At 43.8% G+C, this 18,802-nt stretch overlaps 1 protein-coding gene and 1 non-coding gene across 10 annotated transcripts in view; one reads left to right on the top strand and one right to left on the bottom strand.

Moving 5' to 3' along the window:
* The window catches only part of DIP2A (disco interacting protein 2 homolog A), a 75,347-nt gene that overhangs the window by 12,413 nt on the left and 44,132 nt on the right, over window positions 1-18,802 (top strand). For 5 of the 9 annotated variants that reach the window (XR_008793229.1, XR_008793228.1, XM_056119306.1 and 2 more), the window contains exons 2-6: window positions 7,509-7,580; window positions 8,949-9,068; window positions 12,072-12,191; window positions 13,493-13,696; window positions 17,061-17,192. Coding sequence is in view for 7 of the 9 variants with exons in the window: in XM_056119306.1 (XP_055975281.1) it covers window positions 7,509-7,580; window positions 8,949-9,068; window positions 12,072-12,191; window positions 13,493-13,696; window positions 17,061-17,192 (648 nt within the window). In the remaining 2 variants the exon portion in view is untranslated. Of the gene's footprint in view, window positions 1-7,508; window positions 7,581-8,948; window positions 9,069-12,071; window positions 12,192-13,492; window positions 13,697-17,060; window positions 17,193-18,802 lie in introns of those variants that run through there. The other 4 variants (XM_056119307.1, XM_056119309.1, XM_056119311.1 and 1 more) reach the window with 3 other exon arrangements.
* LOC130029031 (U6 spliceosomal RNA) lies at window positions 14,408-14,514 on the bottom strand. The gene has a single exon (XR_008793247.1). It is a non-coding gene; the product is annotated as a U6 spliceosomal RNA (small nuclear RNA).

Below are 18,802 nucleotides of genomic sequence, written 5' to 3' on the forward strand. Positions count from 1 at the left end.
GGACAGATTCTCTTTCAGCAGGACGACCCACCCAAGGGTGGAATCCCATGGGTGTGTTTCTCCTCTCCTTGTCCAACAAATATATAAGCATTCATAATATTAATCATTTTGTATGGACACAGTAAGAGATGCATTAAGCTTATAGAATCACTCTCCTGGGGTCATCTCGATCTCAGACTACAGTGCTCAGGCCGATTAGTCTTTCCTGTCCCTAACAGGGTCCTAGTCTCATCGTCACTTTTGGATCATGACAGCATTTGTCCATGATCAAGCTCTTAACTTATAGTTAAGAATTGTGGCACTTTGACCAGGCCCATCTCAATGCCACGCTTGCCTTGGTTCCATCCAGTCCCTCATCAGGACCCTGCTTTTGGGGGTGCTAGGAAGTAAGGGCAGCTGAGGCTTAGGTTGAGAAAACAGATGCCCAGGGGGAAAATATCACTGAGAATCATGTTACAAAGGCATAGCATATACTGTCTTCTTGTGTCTATACAAAAAGGACATTGTTCTGAATAAACTATGCAAAGGACTTAAGGAGAAGAGAAAGATCATATATACAAGTCAACAGAGCACAAAGAAAGAAGTTACAAATAAACACAGAGGAATGGGAGCAACCCAATAACCCTAAACTACCCGAGGCTATGCAGGAAGGACAAAGCAGTGTTATCCTACAAACGCCAACAATTACAAGGACCTCTTAGTACCTGTATGGCAAACCATAATGCACCTGTTGAAAGTAGACTATGTACTGAACATGTTTGCCACTCAATGCCTCCTTTGCAGACCACAACACCCAAAAGGAGAGAGAGAACAAAAGGGAATGCCCTGCCACAGAGGCAGGGTGGGATGGGGGGATGGGGGTGGGAGGGATATTATCCATGGTGGTGGAAAATGGGCACTGGTGGAGGGATGGGTATTTGATCATTGTATAATCGAAACCCAAGCACAAAAATTTGTAAATCTACAACTGTACCTCATGGTGTTTCACTGATAAAAATAAAAAAAAAAAAACAAAAACGTAATGCACCAAAGAAGAGAGAGAAAGAAGAAAAGTGCCTGACATAGAGGCAGGCTTGACGTGTGTGTGTGTGTGTGTGTGTGTGTGTGTGTGTGTGTGTTGGGGGGATGGCAGAGGGGCATTGGAGGATGGTAGGAGAAAAATGGGGACTTTGATGGTGGGAAATGTACACTGGTGGAGGGATGGGTGTTGGGTTATTGTATGACTGGAACCCAATCATGAACAGCTTTGTAATGGTATATCTAATGGGAATGACTCAGCTGTGTGGCATTCAGGGAACTCTGAAGATAGTCAGAGGCAGGTAAAAGATGGGGAGGCAGAGATGAATAGGCAAAGCACAGGGACCTTTAGCAGTGGAACACTGGAAACTATCACAATGATGGATATGTGTGTCTGTCCCCACCACAGACTATGTCAGGCTGGACCCTGAAGTAAACTGTGGACTTAACATGATGGTACCTTGTCTATGGGTCCATGAAGTGCAATGATGGCCCCTCTGGTGGGAAGAATGGATGTGTTACGACGGGGCTATCTGGGAAACCTCTGTACCTTCTATTTTCTCGTGAACTTTAAGTCACTCTAAAATGTGTCTTAAGGGTCGGAGCTGGAGCGATAGTACAGCGGGTAGGTGTTTGCCTTGCACACCACCAGCCCAGGTTCAATCCCCAGCATCCCATATGGTCCCCCAAGCACTGTCAGGAGTAATTTCTGAGTGCAGAGCCAGGAGTAACCCCTGAGCATTGCTGGGTGTGACCCAAAAAAGGAAAAACAACAACAAGCCCAGTATCTTAAAGGTAAAATAAATCAAGTCACTGTAGCACTGTCACTGTCCTCCCATTGTTCATCAATTTACTTGAGCGGGCCTAGTAACATCTCCATTGTGAGACTAGTTACTGTGTTTGGCATATCGAATATGCCACGGGTAGCTTGCTAGGCATTGGCGTGTGGGCGAGATACTCTCGGTAGCTTGCTGGGCTCTCCAAGAGGGACAGAGGAATTGAACCCGGCTTGGCTGGGCTGGCCACACTCAAGGCAAACACCCTACCACTGTGCTATCGCTCCAGCCCAAATCAAATCAAAGGAAAAAAATACAACTTTCTGGAAAATCCATAAGCCCAGATGGTTTTACTGACAAACTTTATCAAACATTTAAAAAAGAAATAGCACCAATGTTATGCATTCTTTTCCATCTATGGTTTAACTTTTGGAAATTATTTTAATTTCATAAAAAGTTGTAAATATAGGGACTGGAGCAATAGCACAGTGGGTAGGGCGTTTGCCTTGCATGCGGCCGACCCGGGTTCGATTCCCAGCATCCCATATGGTTCCCCTAGCACTGCCAGGAGTAATTCCTGGGTGCAGAGGCAGGAGTAACCCTGTGCATTGTTGGGTGTGACCCAAAAATTAAAAAAAAAAGTTGCAAATATAGTTCATAGCATTCATATAGCTTCCTGTGATAACATATAATTGTAGAAAATTATCAAACCATCTACTGTGTTTTTTTTTTAAGATGGTGCCTCTAAAAAGGCTTTTTTATTTTTGTATAATTTATTTATTTATTGAATCACTGTGGGAAAAGTTACAAAGCTTTCAGGTTTAGGTCTCAGTCATGCAAATATCAAACACCTTTACCATTACTTATTTTTTACCACGAAGAACCCCAATAAAACCCCACCCCCACCCCTCCCAATGCCTGCGAGGCAGATGAATTCTAGTTGACACTCCATCTGCTTTGATTAGATTCATTGTTGCAATAAAAGATGCACCACTATTATTTAGAGTTTACCCCCTCCCCCCAAATCAGACATGCTGAGAAAGCATTGTGAAGTGATTCACTTTCTACAGCTGGGTTCAAGAATTGAATGTTGGTTTTGGATTTCTGCTATTTTGCTAATTAACCCTGGAAGTATTTCTACTGAGAGTCAGATAATTAAGAGATTGGTTTCTGTGCTCTGGAGTCGTGGCCGTGCTGGAGAGCCGCTCGTGGGGGGGCAACTGGTGGCCTCGGTAGGGCGTGAAGGACGGACCGGAACGCCCCCCTTCCCATGAGGTTTTAGTTGTCCCCACACCCCCGGCTCACACCTGCTCTCCACAAGGCACCCATATGGCTACCATCTTCTTTCCAGAGAGGAGAGGGCGAATGGGGCAACACCCTTTCCCCGCCGGACAGACATGATGCATAGTCCGTTCACTTTTCTGCTCCAAGCTGCTGGGTTCTGCATTAAGTCCTTGTGCTTCTGGGGCCGTGGCCGTGCTGGAGAGCCGCTCGTGGGGGTCAACTGGTGACCTCGGTAGGGCGTGAAGGACAGCCCAGAACGAAAAAGGCATTTTTTTAGATAGCTTTTTTTTCTAGGGAGCTCCAACACCCCAAGAATTTCTCCAAGCGTACTGCCATGGACTGATCAGGAGTGGCAGCTGCAGAGAAGTAGCCCCATTCATCTATCAGTCACTGGCTTGCTGGGCCCTTCAGTACTCGGAGAGCTGGACCTAAACAATAGCACTCAGGAAACACAGGGCACTTTTCCCATAGACTTAACAAAAAGGGTTGTATAACTGCTAAAAAAGTTAGAGCTTAAATATATGACATCAAAAATTAAGCCTGCTCACATCCATCCAAAAATCAAACAAATCACTCCATAGAGAACTGCTAATAATTTGTTGGACATTGTTTCAGATGTTTTCTTTACATACTAAAATATACCACCTACATGCATGTAAAAACTCAGTAGGAGTTATGAATTCATGTAATACTTTTACTTTGCAAATACCCAATTTTTTGGGTTAAGGATTTACTTTTTTCCCCCTCTAGGGGTGGAGGAGTGGTGTTGGACCATAATCTGCAGTACTGAGGCTGCTCCTGACTCAGCACTCAGAGTGACCCATGGTTATCCTCGAGGACTCCATGTAGTGCTGGAGATTTGAACCAGGGTTGTTCCTGCACCATATCTTTGACCCCTAGGATATAAGTATTTTTAAAGTGTTTTTTTCTGCATGTTTATTCTTACTCCTTTTTCTGATGGACCTTAGCTTGTTTCCTATCATTTACTGTCAAGTATATTGTTCACTGCTTCTCTTCTTAAAGTGCGACTTTAAAAGGAGTTTTTAACCTGAAGAAACACTGATTATGGACTCTTAGAAACTAGGCTGCTGAATTGGGGACTTAGCGATTTTAGGGATGTTGCATTTACACCCCTGTGTGAGTTTCGTGTGTAGCAGTGGGGGTCAGCCTGATCACACAGTATTCTTCTCTTGATGCTGGACCCTGGCAGCCCCCAGGGCTAATGCAGTCCCTCTGGGAAACCAGAATCACCCCTCGTCTGTGCTTTGTATAGGGGCCTGACTCTGCTGGGGTCAGAAAACTTGGATTGAAATTCCTTTTCTATTCATGTCATCATTTTGAGTCTGGATTCTATTTTGGGTTTAATTTATTTTTACCTGACTTTGGATAGAAGCTTACTTTAAGTTCATGGTGTTGAGTCAGTATTTGGTAGGTATAATATGGTAATTGACAATGGAAATGGATAGCTGGTCAGCTGGCTCAGTAAAAAGAAATGACATAGCTTTTTGGATACTAGGAGCATCAAAGAATGAGTGAGCATGTTTTATTTGTAAATGCTATTTGAGCACTGGTAGCATCTAAACACCCATTTGAAATAGGTTTCAGGAACTGTTTCTAGGACATCAATACTTAATCTTTTTAATAACCTGAAAAAATGAAATGTTTTGCTTTTATTTTATTTTATTTTGGTTTATGTTTTTGTTTTGGGACTTCACCCAGCAGTGCTCAGGGCTTAATGCTGGCTATGCACTCAGGAATTATTCATGGTGGTGCTTAGGGGACCATGTGGGATCAGAGGATTATGTGGGATGCTGGGGGGTTCCAGATTGGCCATGTGTAAGGCTAGTGCCCTACCTGCTTACTATTTCTCCAGCACCTTGTTTTGCTTTCAAATAATGACAGTGTTTCATTTTAAATGTATCTTAATTACATTTATTTTTAGGTAACAGAGAAAGCAATTTTAGTAGATACTTCTTAAAATTGTGGGTCTTAAAAGTTGTTCCCCGGTTGAAACTTTGTAAGGAGTACTATGTAGTCATATGTCTCTTGCAGAGATTGGGTTGGAATTACCCAAAGGATCACTGCAGTCAAAGTGATGAATCTAGCCAGGTGTGGCCATCACTTTGTGGTTGGCAGATCTTAAAAATGACCTATCATACTCCTCCTGGTTGGGGAGTCCAGCCTTTGCATGTTGGAACCCTGATTTTGATCCCTGACACTGCATGGTCCTCTAGCACCAGGTCAGGACTATCCCACAAGTAAGTTTGGGTGTGACCCAGAAACAAAACACAAGAAAAAAATGACCCCAAAATAGAGTGCTTAGTGGAGGGGGGAAAAAAAAGAGTACTGATAATAATGTAATTTCATCAGATAAACTTAAGACATGGACACAGAGCATTATACTACATTCTCTAGAGCATACTGAACTCAGAACACAGCAGTAGAACCATTTTTTTTGTGGGCACAGTGGGAAATAAGGTGGGGAGGAGGATCAATGAAGGAAGCACAGATGAAAGAAACAGGTTCTTGCTTTGTGTGTGGAGGGGAAATTGTGGGGAGTGGTGAATCTGTGAGTGTCCTCAAAGAAGAGACAATAGAGTGCATCAGCTTTGGGGATGAGGGATGGTGTGATAGTCCCTCCTGGGCCCAGCCTTGCAGTCTGTACCTGGTCTTCTGTGACTTGGACTCATCTTCCCTAGGTGGCATTGTAATGCCTACCCAAAGGCTCTCAGGGAGGCTTGATTTAGGATCTGTCAGATATTCAGGGGTTGGCTCTTCACACAACAGATGAGCAGTCATTCGGTTGTTTGTCTAAAGGAAAAGCTAAGCAAAAGCTGTCCTAACTGTTTGGCTTGTTTATTGGTGGACCAGGGGGTAGAAGGTGAAGAGGGCTTAGCAGCAAGTTGGTTACGAACTTTGTGTTGAACAGAAGAGTTTATTCTAGGCTGGAGCAATAATATAATGGGCAGGATAGGATGCTTGTCTTGCATGTGGCCAACCTTGGTCCAATCCCTGGCACCTCTGAGAACTGCCAGGATCAAGTCCTGAACACATTGCTAGGACTAACCCCTGAGTTTATTCAAATAGCAAGCTATTAGTGGAAACCATGGTATATATTGCTGGTTTAAATTTTCCCGTATAGGCCAAGCGTGGGAGTGGCGGGGAGGGTGCGGGAAGGAAATTGGGACCATGGGTGGTGGGAAATGTACATGGTGAAGGGACAGGTATTGGAACATTATATGGCTGAAGCCCAATCATGAACAACATTGTAATTGTATATATTATTGTGATTCAGTTAAAAAAAATGTCTCCCAAATAGGGCTGGAGAGACATGGGTTTAGGCACTCGTGTTGCATGCAGCTAACGATAGTTCCATTCCCAACACTGCATGGTCCCCCAAGTTTTGTCAGGAGTAGCCTTTAAGCACTGCTGGGTATGACCCCATTTTCCCTCCCAAATAAATTTAAAAATTAAATCTCCCAAACAACGGACATGCTGTGAGCCTCAAACATTATCCAGGAGACCCCAGAGCATGCTGAATGAAGTTTGATTCCCCAAAGACATGTTTTCTCTTCCTGTGTGGTCTGTCTTATTTTCATGTGGTGGTTTTTCAAGAAGCACCTTTAGTATAGCAGTGTTTTTTTTGCCCAGGGCACCTGTACATCTTGCCCCTATCCCTGTGCACCTTGTACCAGCACAGAGACGCCTGGGAGAATCTACCTGTGTGATGTGGGTTCAGAATCCACCACAGACATACTATTCATAAGAAGTCATATTAACCCTTTTAAGTACATGGTCCTGAATTTCTACACAAAAACACATTTGTTGGACCACCACCACAACAGCAACAGTTTAATCTCCCAAACCCCCAATCCTCCCAAACCCCCAATCCTCTGGTCCCCCTTAGTGTCAGCTCTTCTGTCATAGCTGTCATCTGGCAACCACTGTCTGCATAGTTATATCTTCCCAGATATGTAGTCAGGATTACTCAGTGTATAGCCTTTCAAGTTAGACTTCTCTTATTCCCACAATGCTTTCTAGATTGTCCATATTGTGTACAGCAGTAGCTTGTTCTTTTGTACTGCTAGGCAGTGCTCTATCATATAGGAACTATATACTTTTTTTTTTAATGTGGGCTTTTATTTTTGTTTTTTTGGGTCACACTCAGTGATGCTGAAGGGTTACTCCTGGCTTTTCACATAGGAATTACTCTTGGAAGTGCTTGGGGGACCATATGGGATGCCAGGGATTGAACTTGGATCAGCCGTGTGCAAGGCTGACACCCTACCCACTGTACTATCGCTTTGGCCCCTGTACACTTTGTTGGGTACATAAATCACCAACTGAAAGTTGGTTCCAGTTTTTCCATCATGAATTACATTTAGAAATATTGGAACTTAAGTGAAATATGATTTTTTCCCATTGTTTTAGGTGATATCACTCAAAAAGGCTATGAAAAGAAAAGGGCAAAACTGCTTGCACGCTATATACCACTCATTCAAGGTAAGTATTTATAAACACTTAAATTCTCCCATTAAATCTGGTCTGTCAGCATATACTCAGCAGCTGGATAATGAATAGGAACTCAAGAGAGGAGCTATGGTTAGCTATGGTTAGGCACCAGACGTTGAATTCCTCAGCCCCTGGTCAATACGGAAATGCAAGGGAGAAGGAACTATTTGTCTCCCACCTAACTGGCAGAATTATGACTTTTCACATAGCTCAGTGCCGACAAGGATGGGGAAGTGGCACTTCTCTACACTGCTTGTGGGAGTGAGAATTTTAGTAACCTTTAAAAAAGTTATCTCTTGATAACTGTCCAGGTTAAAAATATACTCTGTCTTTCACCAAACTATTTCACATTGGGTTTTATATCTCTTTAAAGAGATGAGTCTTAAAAAAATTTTTTTTGAGATAACGTCAATATACATTATATATTTCAGGAGTGCTTTTTCATTATACATCTTCAAAATGCAATGGCTTTGGTGCTAGAGAGATAATACAGCAGACAGGGTGTATGTCTTGTACATAGCCAACCTGGGTTTGATCCCCGCCACTCTATATGGTCCCTGTAGCACTGCGAGGAGTGATCCCTGAGTGTAGAACCAGGAGTATGTTCTGAGAACCACCTGGTATGGCCCCAAAACCAACCATACGAAATAAGAAAAACAGTGGCCTCTCTTTCTTTTTGTAGACTTTCATTATTTCTGTGTGTAATAGGGCTTGTCAGATCCACTCAGCACTAACTCCCAGTACCAGCATGCCACCAGTAACCCTCTGCCCATTTCTCCTGCCCTGTCTCCTTTCCCTCCACCTTTGTTTTCACTGAACCTAGGAGTGAGTTGTCTCTGCCAGTTTGCTTCAGTTAGTAAGTCAGTCAGTGTATCTTAAAGAATCAAAGCACCTGTAGTTCTGGTTTATGTGCTATCATCCACAGTGCTGAAGATTCTAGGTATTCTCATGATGAACTTCAGAGTAATTTCATCCAGGTATCTTCATGGGACCCCCACGTGATGCTTAGTGCTGCTTATCACTGAGTTGACTGACTGACACCATAGGTAACATAAGGTTGAGGCCTGCCTTCTTTTGTACCTGGGAAACAATCACAGGTATAAATGGACTTTCCAGGGACTATTCTGTGGGGTGAAGAGAGCTGCTCCTTCAACTTTCAGATTAAAGTTCTGCTGTGCTTGGAGGTACCATGGCACAGTTTAACTGTGGTACTCGGCCCTTTGGTACAGTGCAGAGTATGACAGGAGGTAGCTAAACAGATACGTGCTGCTTCCAGGGTTTTTGTTTGTTTTGTTTTATTTCTTCCATAATTAGAAACCAAATGCTGACATGAGACCTGCATATGAAATTGTTTTTCAGGAGTAGATCCGACCCTGCCTGCAGAGAACAGGATCTCTGGGCCCTCACAAACAGCGGCCACAGCACCTAAACAGCAAAAGCAACGGCCTACCAACTCCCGGGATGAGCGCTTCCGGTCAGGTAGAGCCAGAGAGGGATGGCTGCAGCATCAAATTTAGGCTTTTGGTGGTTCTTTCTTTACCCAAAATTTCTGCTTGACATCATTTTCTCTTGAATGATGATAGACTACAATCATCCTGTGTTCCAGAGAATGTGCATGCACAGCTTTCTGAGGGAAGCCTTTAGGAATCTTTGGAGAGTCCCCTTTTCTGAGTTTCAGACAGTTTCCCTTCCCCTCCCCTCTTCTCTCCTCCCCTCTTTTGGACCATACCCAGTGGTGCATGGCTACTCTTGGCTCAGCGCTTGAGGGGACAGTGTGAGCCTGGCCTCCATCATGCAAAGTTTGTTTTCCAGCCCTTTGAGACACCTCCTGGTCTGAATACTTTCATTCTTGCTTTGTTTTGTTTTGGGACCACACTTAGTGGTGCTCAGGGCTTACTCCTGGCTCTGCACTTAGAGATCACTCCTGGCAGAGCTTGGGGAACTCTGTGGGGTGCTAGGGATCAAACCTGGGTTGGCTACATGTAAGGCAAGTGCCCTGCCTACTGTGCTCTGTCTTCAGCCCTCCACAAACTCTTTTGTTATAAGATTTTTAAGTGTTTTAATTTTGTTTTTGTTTTGGGGGATATACCTGGAAGTACTCAGAACTTACTCCTGTCTCTCTGGTCAAGGATCATTCCTAGCAAGGCTTGGGGACACTATGGGGTGCCGGGGATTGAACCTGGGTCAGTCGCATACAAGGCAAATGTCCTACCTGCTGTATGACCACTCTGGACCCTTAAAATATTTCATTGAGAAAAACGTGGCATACACTAGAGTGGGCTTACTAAAGTGGTGGCCCTTCAGACTCAGTTTCCAATTCCTACAGTTCTTACCCATTTTTAGACTTGGATTCCTTTATTTAAAACTCACCTACTTTTTCCTTTCCTGTTTGATGTTGAAGCCCATCTCAGAGATCATGGTATTTCATTTAGATGTTGTAATACTCTTGAACACTATTAGAAAAGAATGCAACTCTAAAAGATCATGTCAAAGCAGTAAATAATAGTTTCTTAATACCAGATGTGCAAATAAATGTTCATATGCCTTTTAATGCAAAATTTAGGGTCTGGAGAAATAGTAGAGTAGGTAGGGTGCTTGCTGTGTGTGTAATAAATCCAGGTTCTATTCCCAGCACCGCATAGGGTCCCCTGAACACCACCAGGAATAACCCCTGAGCACCTCCAAATTTGGCCCCAAAACAAAAGTTTATTTGGGCTTACTTGGGATCCAAGTAAGATCCATTATTGTAAATGGTTGATAACATGTTTGCAGTATTTCCTAATCTTTTGGGGTCCTCCCTCCAATCTGTATGAGATGGCTATGTATGTGCAGATCATGGTTCCCTTCAGTTGCTTTCAACACTGTGCTCTTCCACCTGGAAGTATACTGGTGGTGAAGTGTGCTCTGCCGTCCTTCACAGAGAAGCTGGTCTCTCCTCTCAGGAGAGTACTACTAGGGCTGGAGTAGTAGTACAGCAGGTAGGGTGCTTGCCTTGCACACAGCTGACTTGGGTTTGATCACCAGTATCCTATATGGTCCCCCAAACACTTCCAGAAGTAACCCTTAAGCATTTCTGGGTGTGCCCCCAACCCCATCACCTCCCCCCTCCCCAATAAAAACCGAGTGTTTTTTTCTTAACTGGTATGAGACCTTTTTTTAGGGTGTTTCCATCTAATTTATTCCTTTTGAAAATAATGGACACAATGGTGGGTATGTGGCTCAGAGTTAGCATATGTACCTTGCATATTTGAAATCTTGGGTTCAATTCCTAGTACCTATAAAACTCTACAGAGGGCTGGAATGTTGGTATAGAAGATAGGGCTCTTGCCTTGCAAAAGGCCAATTTGGCTTCAATTCCCAGCACCCAATATAGTCCCCCAAGCATTGCCAGAAGTAATTCCTGAATATAGAGCCAGGAGTCAGCATTGAGCACTGCTGAGTATGGTCCCCCCAAAATAAAACTACTGCCAAATACCAAATAAATTGATTCACTGACAATCTTCAGTGGTGACCAGTTAATTTTGCTGTCTCTTTTCCATGGATTATTTAATTTATTTATTTTTGGTGGTGGTGGGGGGGGTAGGTTGGGGGAGTTGAGGCCATGCTCAACAGTGCTCAGATTTTACTTCTTATTATGTGCTGAGAGGTCACTTCTGGTGATGCTTGGGGGACTCTGTGGGGTAGTTGGTGATCAAACCCTGGTTGGCCACATGTACCTTAATTTCTGCTCTCTCTCTCTGACCCCATCCTTTTATTTTTAAACTTTTGGATTTTGGGCCACTCCTTGTGCTGCTCAGGAGCTACTCCAAGCTCAGAGCTTTGAGATCAGTTACAGCCGTGCCTAGGAGGACCATGCGGTTCTGGGGATTGAACTTGGGCTTTCTGCATGCAAAGCATACACATAACCTTTTAAGGTATCTCCCTTGTCTTGACCACTGCAGACACACTTAGGGTCATTTGTTTTATTCTTCTAAACAAGGTTAAAAAATAGTTTTAATTAATAACTATGGAAATAAAAATACATGGTTTCAAAATCAAATATATGGACAAAGAACCATTTAATCATTTATATTTTTCAGCGAGTGATGGTAATGGGGTTGTGCTATTCTCAAGCAGTGTTCAGGAGGCCTTGGCACCCTTCCCGGTGATTCTTAGATTCTCAGCCAACTGGGGCTGATGGTTCAGTTGAGGACCAAGGATGCAGCACTGAGGATCTGTTGCTTCTGGGATCATGAAGACAACCCTGCAGTGTTGAGGCACCTCCAGGGCTGTACCTGGTGGTGCTCCAGAAACACTGTGATGCCTTATGCAAGGAAAGAGCCTTAGCTTTTATCCTGTCTCGACAGCCCTTGAACAAAGGATTCTTCAGTGAACTCAGAACCAACTTATGGAGATGGATATGTAGCCTCAGCATGATAAAAATGTGGTCATGTAAGTGCAAACCTGATAAAAAGTATTTTTGCTGCTCTTTTTTCTGTGTAGATGTTCACACTGAAGCTGTGCAAGCAGCTTTGGCCAAATACAAAGAGAGGAAGATGCCTATGCCTTCAAAAAGACGATCTGTTCTTGCACATGCATCTGTGGAGACCTACACCCCTCCAGGTATTGATCTCAGTGTCAGCAGTGACTTGCATAGAGTCTGACATGATGCCTCCGACCTGTGGGGACGGAAGGTCTGGAAACAGAGGTACAGGGTTCCTCTCTGAAAATCTGTGCATACAATGGTGTTCCTGCCAGGACAGTTGCTTCTGACAGTCCTCTTGTACAGATGTTAGTGGTTTCACTAAGATGATACTGTCTCTTAGTAAAGAGAAGGAATGCTTAAGTTCACTGACTTGGAAGAGGTAGGGGTGTGTGCGTGTGTGTGTGTGTGTGTGTGTGTGTGTGTGTGTGTGTGTGTATTGGAACTCAGGGCCTCCTCCATGCAAGGGCACTGAGCCCTTCTGCTGAGCACATCCTGCATCCCGATTTTATTCTCAGTGAGGAAATAAAGGGAGTAAAGGAGCATGTGGAGGGTGTTATTATTTATTTTGTTATTGCTGTTTTGCCATTGACCTTTTCATTACCATTAGCAATGAAAACTCACAAATGGAGCTCTCTTAGCAGTCTTCTAGTCTCACTTCCTGTTGAACAGTACTAGCAGGGCATCTGCAGGGGAAGGACTTTGTGTCTGAGATTCATTTTTGCCTCTTTGCTTTTTAAAGCAACATACCAGCAGATTTGGTTTTGGTTTAATCAAACACACCCAGATTCACAAGATAATTTTAATGGTATGAGTAGTTCTTCCTTGCTTTAAAATAAAAAGCTTATTAAAAATCCTTAGAAATTTTAACAGTATTATTTCTAGTCACCATGATTATAAATGTAAATTAGATATAACTATAATTTTAAAGAACCACCATTTTGTGTGTTTGTTTTTGAGCCACACCTGCCAGTCCTTGGAGGACTGCAGTGTTATGCCACTTGTGACTAAGGTGGGTGGACTAGAGCTCCTGACCATCATACTATCTGGTGTGTGTGGGGGGGTGGGGCTCACACTGCATTGCAGCAACATTGAACTCTCACAGAACTCTCAGTCTTTGGGGCTCCTTCATATGGAGGTCTCTACTGGGGAAAGTACTGTAGCTATTTAGGAGTTGACTGCTGGCACAGCTGCAGTGGTGGTGCCCTCCAGCCCAGTGCTCTGAGGATGCAGGCAGTGAGACCAGTGCACTGTAGTAGATCCCCGAGTGCCTTACCTGTCTGGACCATGTGAAATTGACCTTGGGGATGACCCTGGCTCTGTCCCAGTATAGCCATATGTGCTTTAAGCTTGCCACGCACAATGTGAAGGGCCCAATTGCTAGAGTGGGAACCTTGTCCTCTTTCCTGCGTCATGCCTCTCGTCCTTATTTTAACCACAGACACGTCATCTGCCTCAGAAGATGAGGGCTCTTTACGGCGACCCGGGCGGCTCACCTCCACTCCGCTTCAGAGTCATTCCAACGTCGAGCCCTGGCTCGACCGAGCTCTTCAGGGCTCATCCACCTCATCCTCCGCATCCTCCACCTCATCTCACCCGGGAGGGCGACCTGCTGCCTCAGGCCCTGCTGTCCACGCCCATGTAGGTCAGTAGCCACTGCCACAGCCCCCAGGACAGATCCTTCTGTGCCCCACACCCAATACCACCACCTTCCCTTTACATTGGCAAAATGTTTGGTAACAAGATGGCTTGAAACCCAAGGGCCCCATAAGTGTATGCTCTTTCTCCTGTTCTGGGCATGGGAGGCACAGGTGGCATCGTGGGAAGTGGTATGCTGCCTGTCCTAACTTTTTTTTTTTTAATTTTTGGTCACACCTAGCAATACTCAGGGGTTATTCTTGGTTCTGCACTCGGGACAATATGGGTTGCTAGGGATCAAACTCAGGTTGACTGTGTGCAAGGCAAACACCCTGCCTGCTGTACTATTGATATGGCCCCTCATGTTCCTCCTTCCTTTTTTTTTTTTTTTTGGCTTTTTGGGTCACACCCGGCTATGCACAAGAGTTACTCTAGGCTCTGCACTCAGGAATCACTCCTGGTGGTGCTCGGGAGGCCATATGGGATGCTGGGAATTGAACCTGGGTTGGCCACGTGCAAGGCAAACGCCCTGTTCATTGTGCTATTGCTCCAGCCCCATCTCATGTTCCTTCTTACCAAGAAAATGATCCCTGTTTTAGTTTCTAGCATTAGGAAAAATGAATAAATAATAAAAATTAAAATGGAGGCAAACTATATTAAGTAGAAGTATTTTTTTCCTTTCTTTTATTTTTATTTTTATTAGTGAAATACCATGAGGAAAAATATGGAGCGCTTCAAGAATTTGTGTGTCATCCTTGCACAGGGGCCATGCTAATCTTCTCAGTATCATTCCGATATTAGTATATGTGCTGCCAAAGCGAGCACAAGTAGAAGTATTTTTTAAAATATATTTTAAAAATCTTGAATCAATAAAATCAGATTTATAAAAATATTTTGATGAGAGGGGCTGGAGCGATAGCCCAGTGGGTAGGACATTTGCCTTGCACGCAACCAACCCAGGTTCGATTCTCAGCATCCCATATTGTCCCCCGAGCACCACCAGGAGTAATTCCTGAGTGCATGAGCAAGGAGTAACCCCTGTGCATCAAAGGGTATTACCCAAAAATTTAAAAAAAATTTGATGAGACTACAAATACCTATGTTTTCAGTATTTTTCAGTTATAGTGGTTCATTTATATTTTGAATGCATTTTGTTTTTATTTGTTTTGGGGGGCCATGCCCAGCTATGCTCAGGGGTTACTCTTGGCTCTGCACTCAGGAATTATTCCTGGCGGTACTTGCGAGACTGTCTGGGATGCCGGGGATCAATCCCATGTGGCTGTGTGCAAGGCAAGTCTCCCTACTTGGTGTATTATTGGTCTTGCCCCTGCACTTTGTTTTTATTTTTTTATTTTTATTTTATTTATTTATTTTTTTGCTTTTAGGGTCACACCTGGCGATGCACAGGGGTTGCTTCTGGCTCTGCACTCAGGAGTTACTCCTGGCAGTGCTCAGGGGACCATATGGGATGCTGGGAATCAAACCCGGGTCGGCCGCATGCAAGGCAAACACCCTACCCGCTGTGCTCTCTCTCCAGCCCCTGCATTTTGTTTTTAATGCAGATGTTTTGAAAACGACTTTTCAAATGATGATCTATGCCATTTTTCACAAACACAGTTGAAATAATTTCTCTTTCTAAATGTGTAAGAGTGTGGAGATTTCTGTTGAAATAAAAAGAACTTTATGGCAGACATACTTTAAGATGTAATCTATTTTTAAATTTGTTTTATTTTGTTTTGTTTTATTTTCAAAGGGGCATACCTAGTAGTGCTCGGTAAGGCTTACTCTTAATTCTGTACTTAGGGGTCATTCATTGTGGTACTCAAAGGGGACTATATGCAGTGCCGGAAATTGAGCCTGGGTCAGCCCCATGCAAGACAAACACTTACCCACTGTACTATCATCTCTCCTGCCTCTAAAATGTAATTGCATCAAGTTTTTTCCATGGTATGAAAATACATCATAAAGTTGAACCCTTTTGATGTTTTCTTCCTGCTTGGTAACTTCTGAGGTTGTGTTTTTGTTTCCATATAGTTTCATCTTTTGATATCTATTTAGACAAGGTGTTTGCATTTTGCCTAGAACTGAAGTGACAGAGAAGTAGTTGGAATATAGTAGTTCAGAGTATCTAAGTACTTATGTGACACAGAGGTGTCTGTCAGAACATGGACTGGAGTACAAGCCTGCTGCTGTGAGGCACCCCTTCTTACCCTGTGCTTGGTACACCCAGCAGAACCTACTTCCTCATAGTTGTGCTGGTAGTGAACTTAGTTATCCCAGTTATTCCTATAGTAACCTGGGCTACATAGGAGTAACAGTGTGTGTGGACAGGTGGGTGTGCCCTGGAAGACAATGATACACAACAGCATGCGTTCAGAAAATTAGATATGAGACTGTCCCCCTTCTAGATCTCACATGGTAAAGGGAGCAGTAACAGCTTCTAAAGTCTGCATTGTCTCTTCCTAGAGAAACAGATTCAATCTTTGTTAACATTCAAGACGCATTTTTTGTAGTTTATACAATCCTCACTTTTTTTTTTAATGGTGTGTATGTTGGGGGGCGGGGGTGAGGATGTTGGTTCACACCAAGTGATGCTCAAGGGCAGTTCCTGACTTTGTACTCAGGAGTGACCCTTTGTGGTACTTGAGTCTGATAAGGCAAGCATCTCCTGTGCTTTCTCCAGGCCCTAACACTTTTCCTTTCTTTTCTCCTTCTCTTTCTCCTCCTCCTCTCTCCCTCCCTCCCTTCATCCCTCCCTCCCTCCCCCTTGTTTCCCCTTCTTCCTCCTTCTTCTTTCTTCTTCTTTTTTTTTTTTTTTTGTCACACCCAGCGATGCTCAGGGTTTACTTCTTGCACTGCATTCAGGTTTCACTCCTGGCAGTGCTCAGGACCATATGGGATGTTGGGACCAAACCAAGGTTGGCCACATGCAAGACAAGCACCCTACCGATTGTACTATTTCTGCAGTTCCTCTTTTTTCTTGTTCATTTATCCATAATATTATAAAGAATGGTCTCATATCACTAGCCCTAAGTAATTTGTTTCTGTTTTATTGCGGGAGAACTTCTAACTAGAACCTCCTGGGCCTTTTTTTGTTTGGAAAGGTGGACTCACCAACTCTCTCTGCTGGGGTGGGTAGTTCTATGTACGGATTTTGTGAGCATTCATGTGTGTCCTACATATGTGTCTTGGAGTTCCCAGTACATGGGATACTGGTGTGCCTTTAAGTCAACCAGAAAAAAATCAGAATGACACATTCCTTGCTTAGAACTCAGAAAGTGGGAGGTGAAGCTTTTGTCAAATGGTATTTGGACAATACTTAATACTTTTCTAAATGAAGAACGTTTTCTCTTCTGAATTTTTTTTTTAAGCAGGTATGCATGCTGCCCCTCCTGATGTCACCACAGGCCTTGTGGAGCACGCGCCCTGCGAGCGTCCACAGCTGACTTCTGTAAGAGGTGTTCCTCGGGGCTGCAGCAGGAGTGTCCTGGAAACAGCAGGGGGTCAGTATCTCTCCTTCTAAAGTAGCAGAGTCCAGATTCTCTTTCTAGGCCCGTGCTTTCTTCCTTGAGCCAGTTGTCAGTCTTGGTCTGCGGTGCCTATGAGCTGAGACCTGTGTACAGGCATTTGAACAAAAATATCTGTGCTGTCAGTCAGTGGGGATGAGAAGACAAGGGAAGAGAAGGCCCCAGATTTGCTTGTGTGCTTTTGGGTCACACCCTATGGTATTCAGGGATCACTCATGGCTGTGCCTGGGGGACCTTATATGGTGCCAGGGATTGAACCACAGATTGCTGTGTGTAAGGCAAGTACCTGAACCCCACCCCTGGACATTCTCTTCTGTTGGCTCCAGATTTAAATTGGATATGGGCAGTTGGGCCTCTAGGACAGTGGGGAAATAAACGGGGAAGTTTCTTTTTTTGGCCTTAGTGTAGTCATTGGGGCAGTGTGAGTGTCCTGGCCTAGCAAGCCTAGAGATGTCAGCATGATCTTCAGAGTGTGTCCTATTTATGCCATTTCCTGGGAAACAGTTGGCACTGTCTTTTATCAAACCCCGTGAAGTTTATTTTTAATGTAGCATTGTAACACTGTCCTGTAGCACTGTCCTCCGATTTTCATCAATTTGCTCGAGTGGGCACCAGTAACATCTCACAACAAATTGTGAGACTTGTTGTTACTGTTTTTGGCATATTAGATACTTCACGGGTATCTTGCCAGGCTCTCTGAGAGGGATGAAGAAATTGAACCCCGGTCAGCCGCGTGCAAGGCAAACACCCTACCTGCTGTGCTATTGCTCTAGCCCATTTTTAATGTACCAAATTTTTTTTAAAAAAGAGTATGGTTTAATGAACTGTATTTAAGCTTTTATTTGGGGGGGGTTGTCAGACCCAGAAATGCTCAGGGGTTACTCCTGGCTCTGCACTCAGGAATTACTCCTGACAGTTTCAAGGGTCCGTATGGGATGCTGGGAATCGAACCCAGGTTGACCATGTGCAAGGCAAATGCCCTACCCGCTGTGTTATCCCTCCAGTCCCCCAACACTGTATGTATGTTTTAATGCTCCTAAGCAGTGGGTTAGTTTCAGTTGATTTTTTTTTTTTACTCCTTGTAATTGATTTTTCTATCAAGGTGTGCTTTATGCTATTAATACCTTCTTTTAGTCTTCGTTCATCTTAATTTTCTTAAGAGTTTCCCTAGGTGGCTGGGGAAATAGTACTAGAGGCAGGGCCTTTGTCTTATACACAGCTAATCCAGGTTCGAGTTCCAGCACTGAATATGGTCCTTTGAGCCCCATCAGAAGTGGTCCTGGAGCACAGAGCCAGTAAGCCCTGAGCACTGCCAGGTGTGGCGCAAAGCAAACAGACAAACCCCAAATAGTTTCTGTTGGATTGACTATCAGTCAATCTAGTTTGCAAATAAAGTAATTTACCTCAGTGTCCCAAAGATAGTTGAGTTGTTGAGTAAATGCCGTTGAAACCACTGGAAACTTTTTTGGAAAAACTTTAGGAATGAGAACCTTCCTCATATTACTTGGGAGGGGGGGGGACCGAAAAATAAAGGCAAAAAATGCCCAAATCACAATAAATTAGAGGTTGGCACACAGTAGTCTATG

This window comes from Sorex fumeus, unplaced genomic scaffold (genome assembly GCF_029834395.1).
Source record: "Sorex fumeus unplaced genomic scaffold, SorFum_2.1 ptg000041l, whole genome shotgun sequence".
Classification (NCBI taxonomy): Eukaryota; Metazoa; Chordata; class Mammalia; order Eulipotyphla; family Soricidae; genus Sorex; species Sorex fumeus.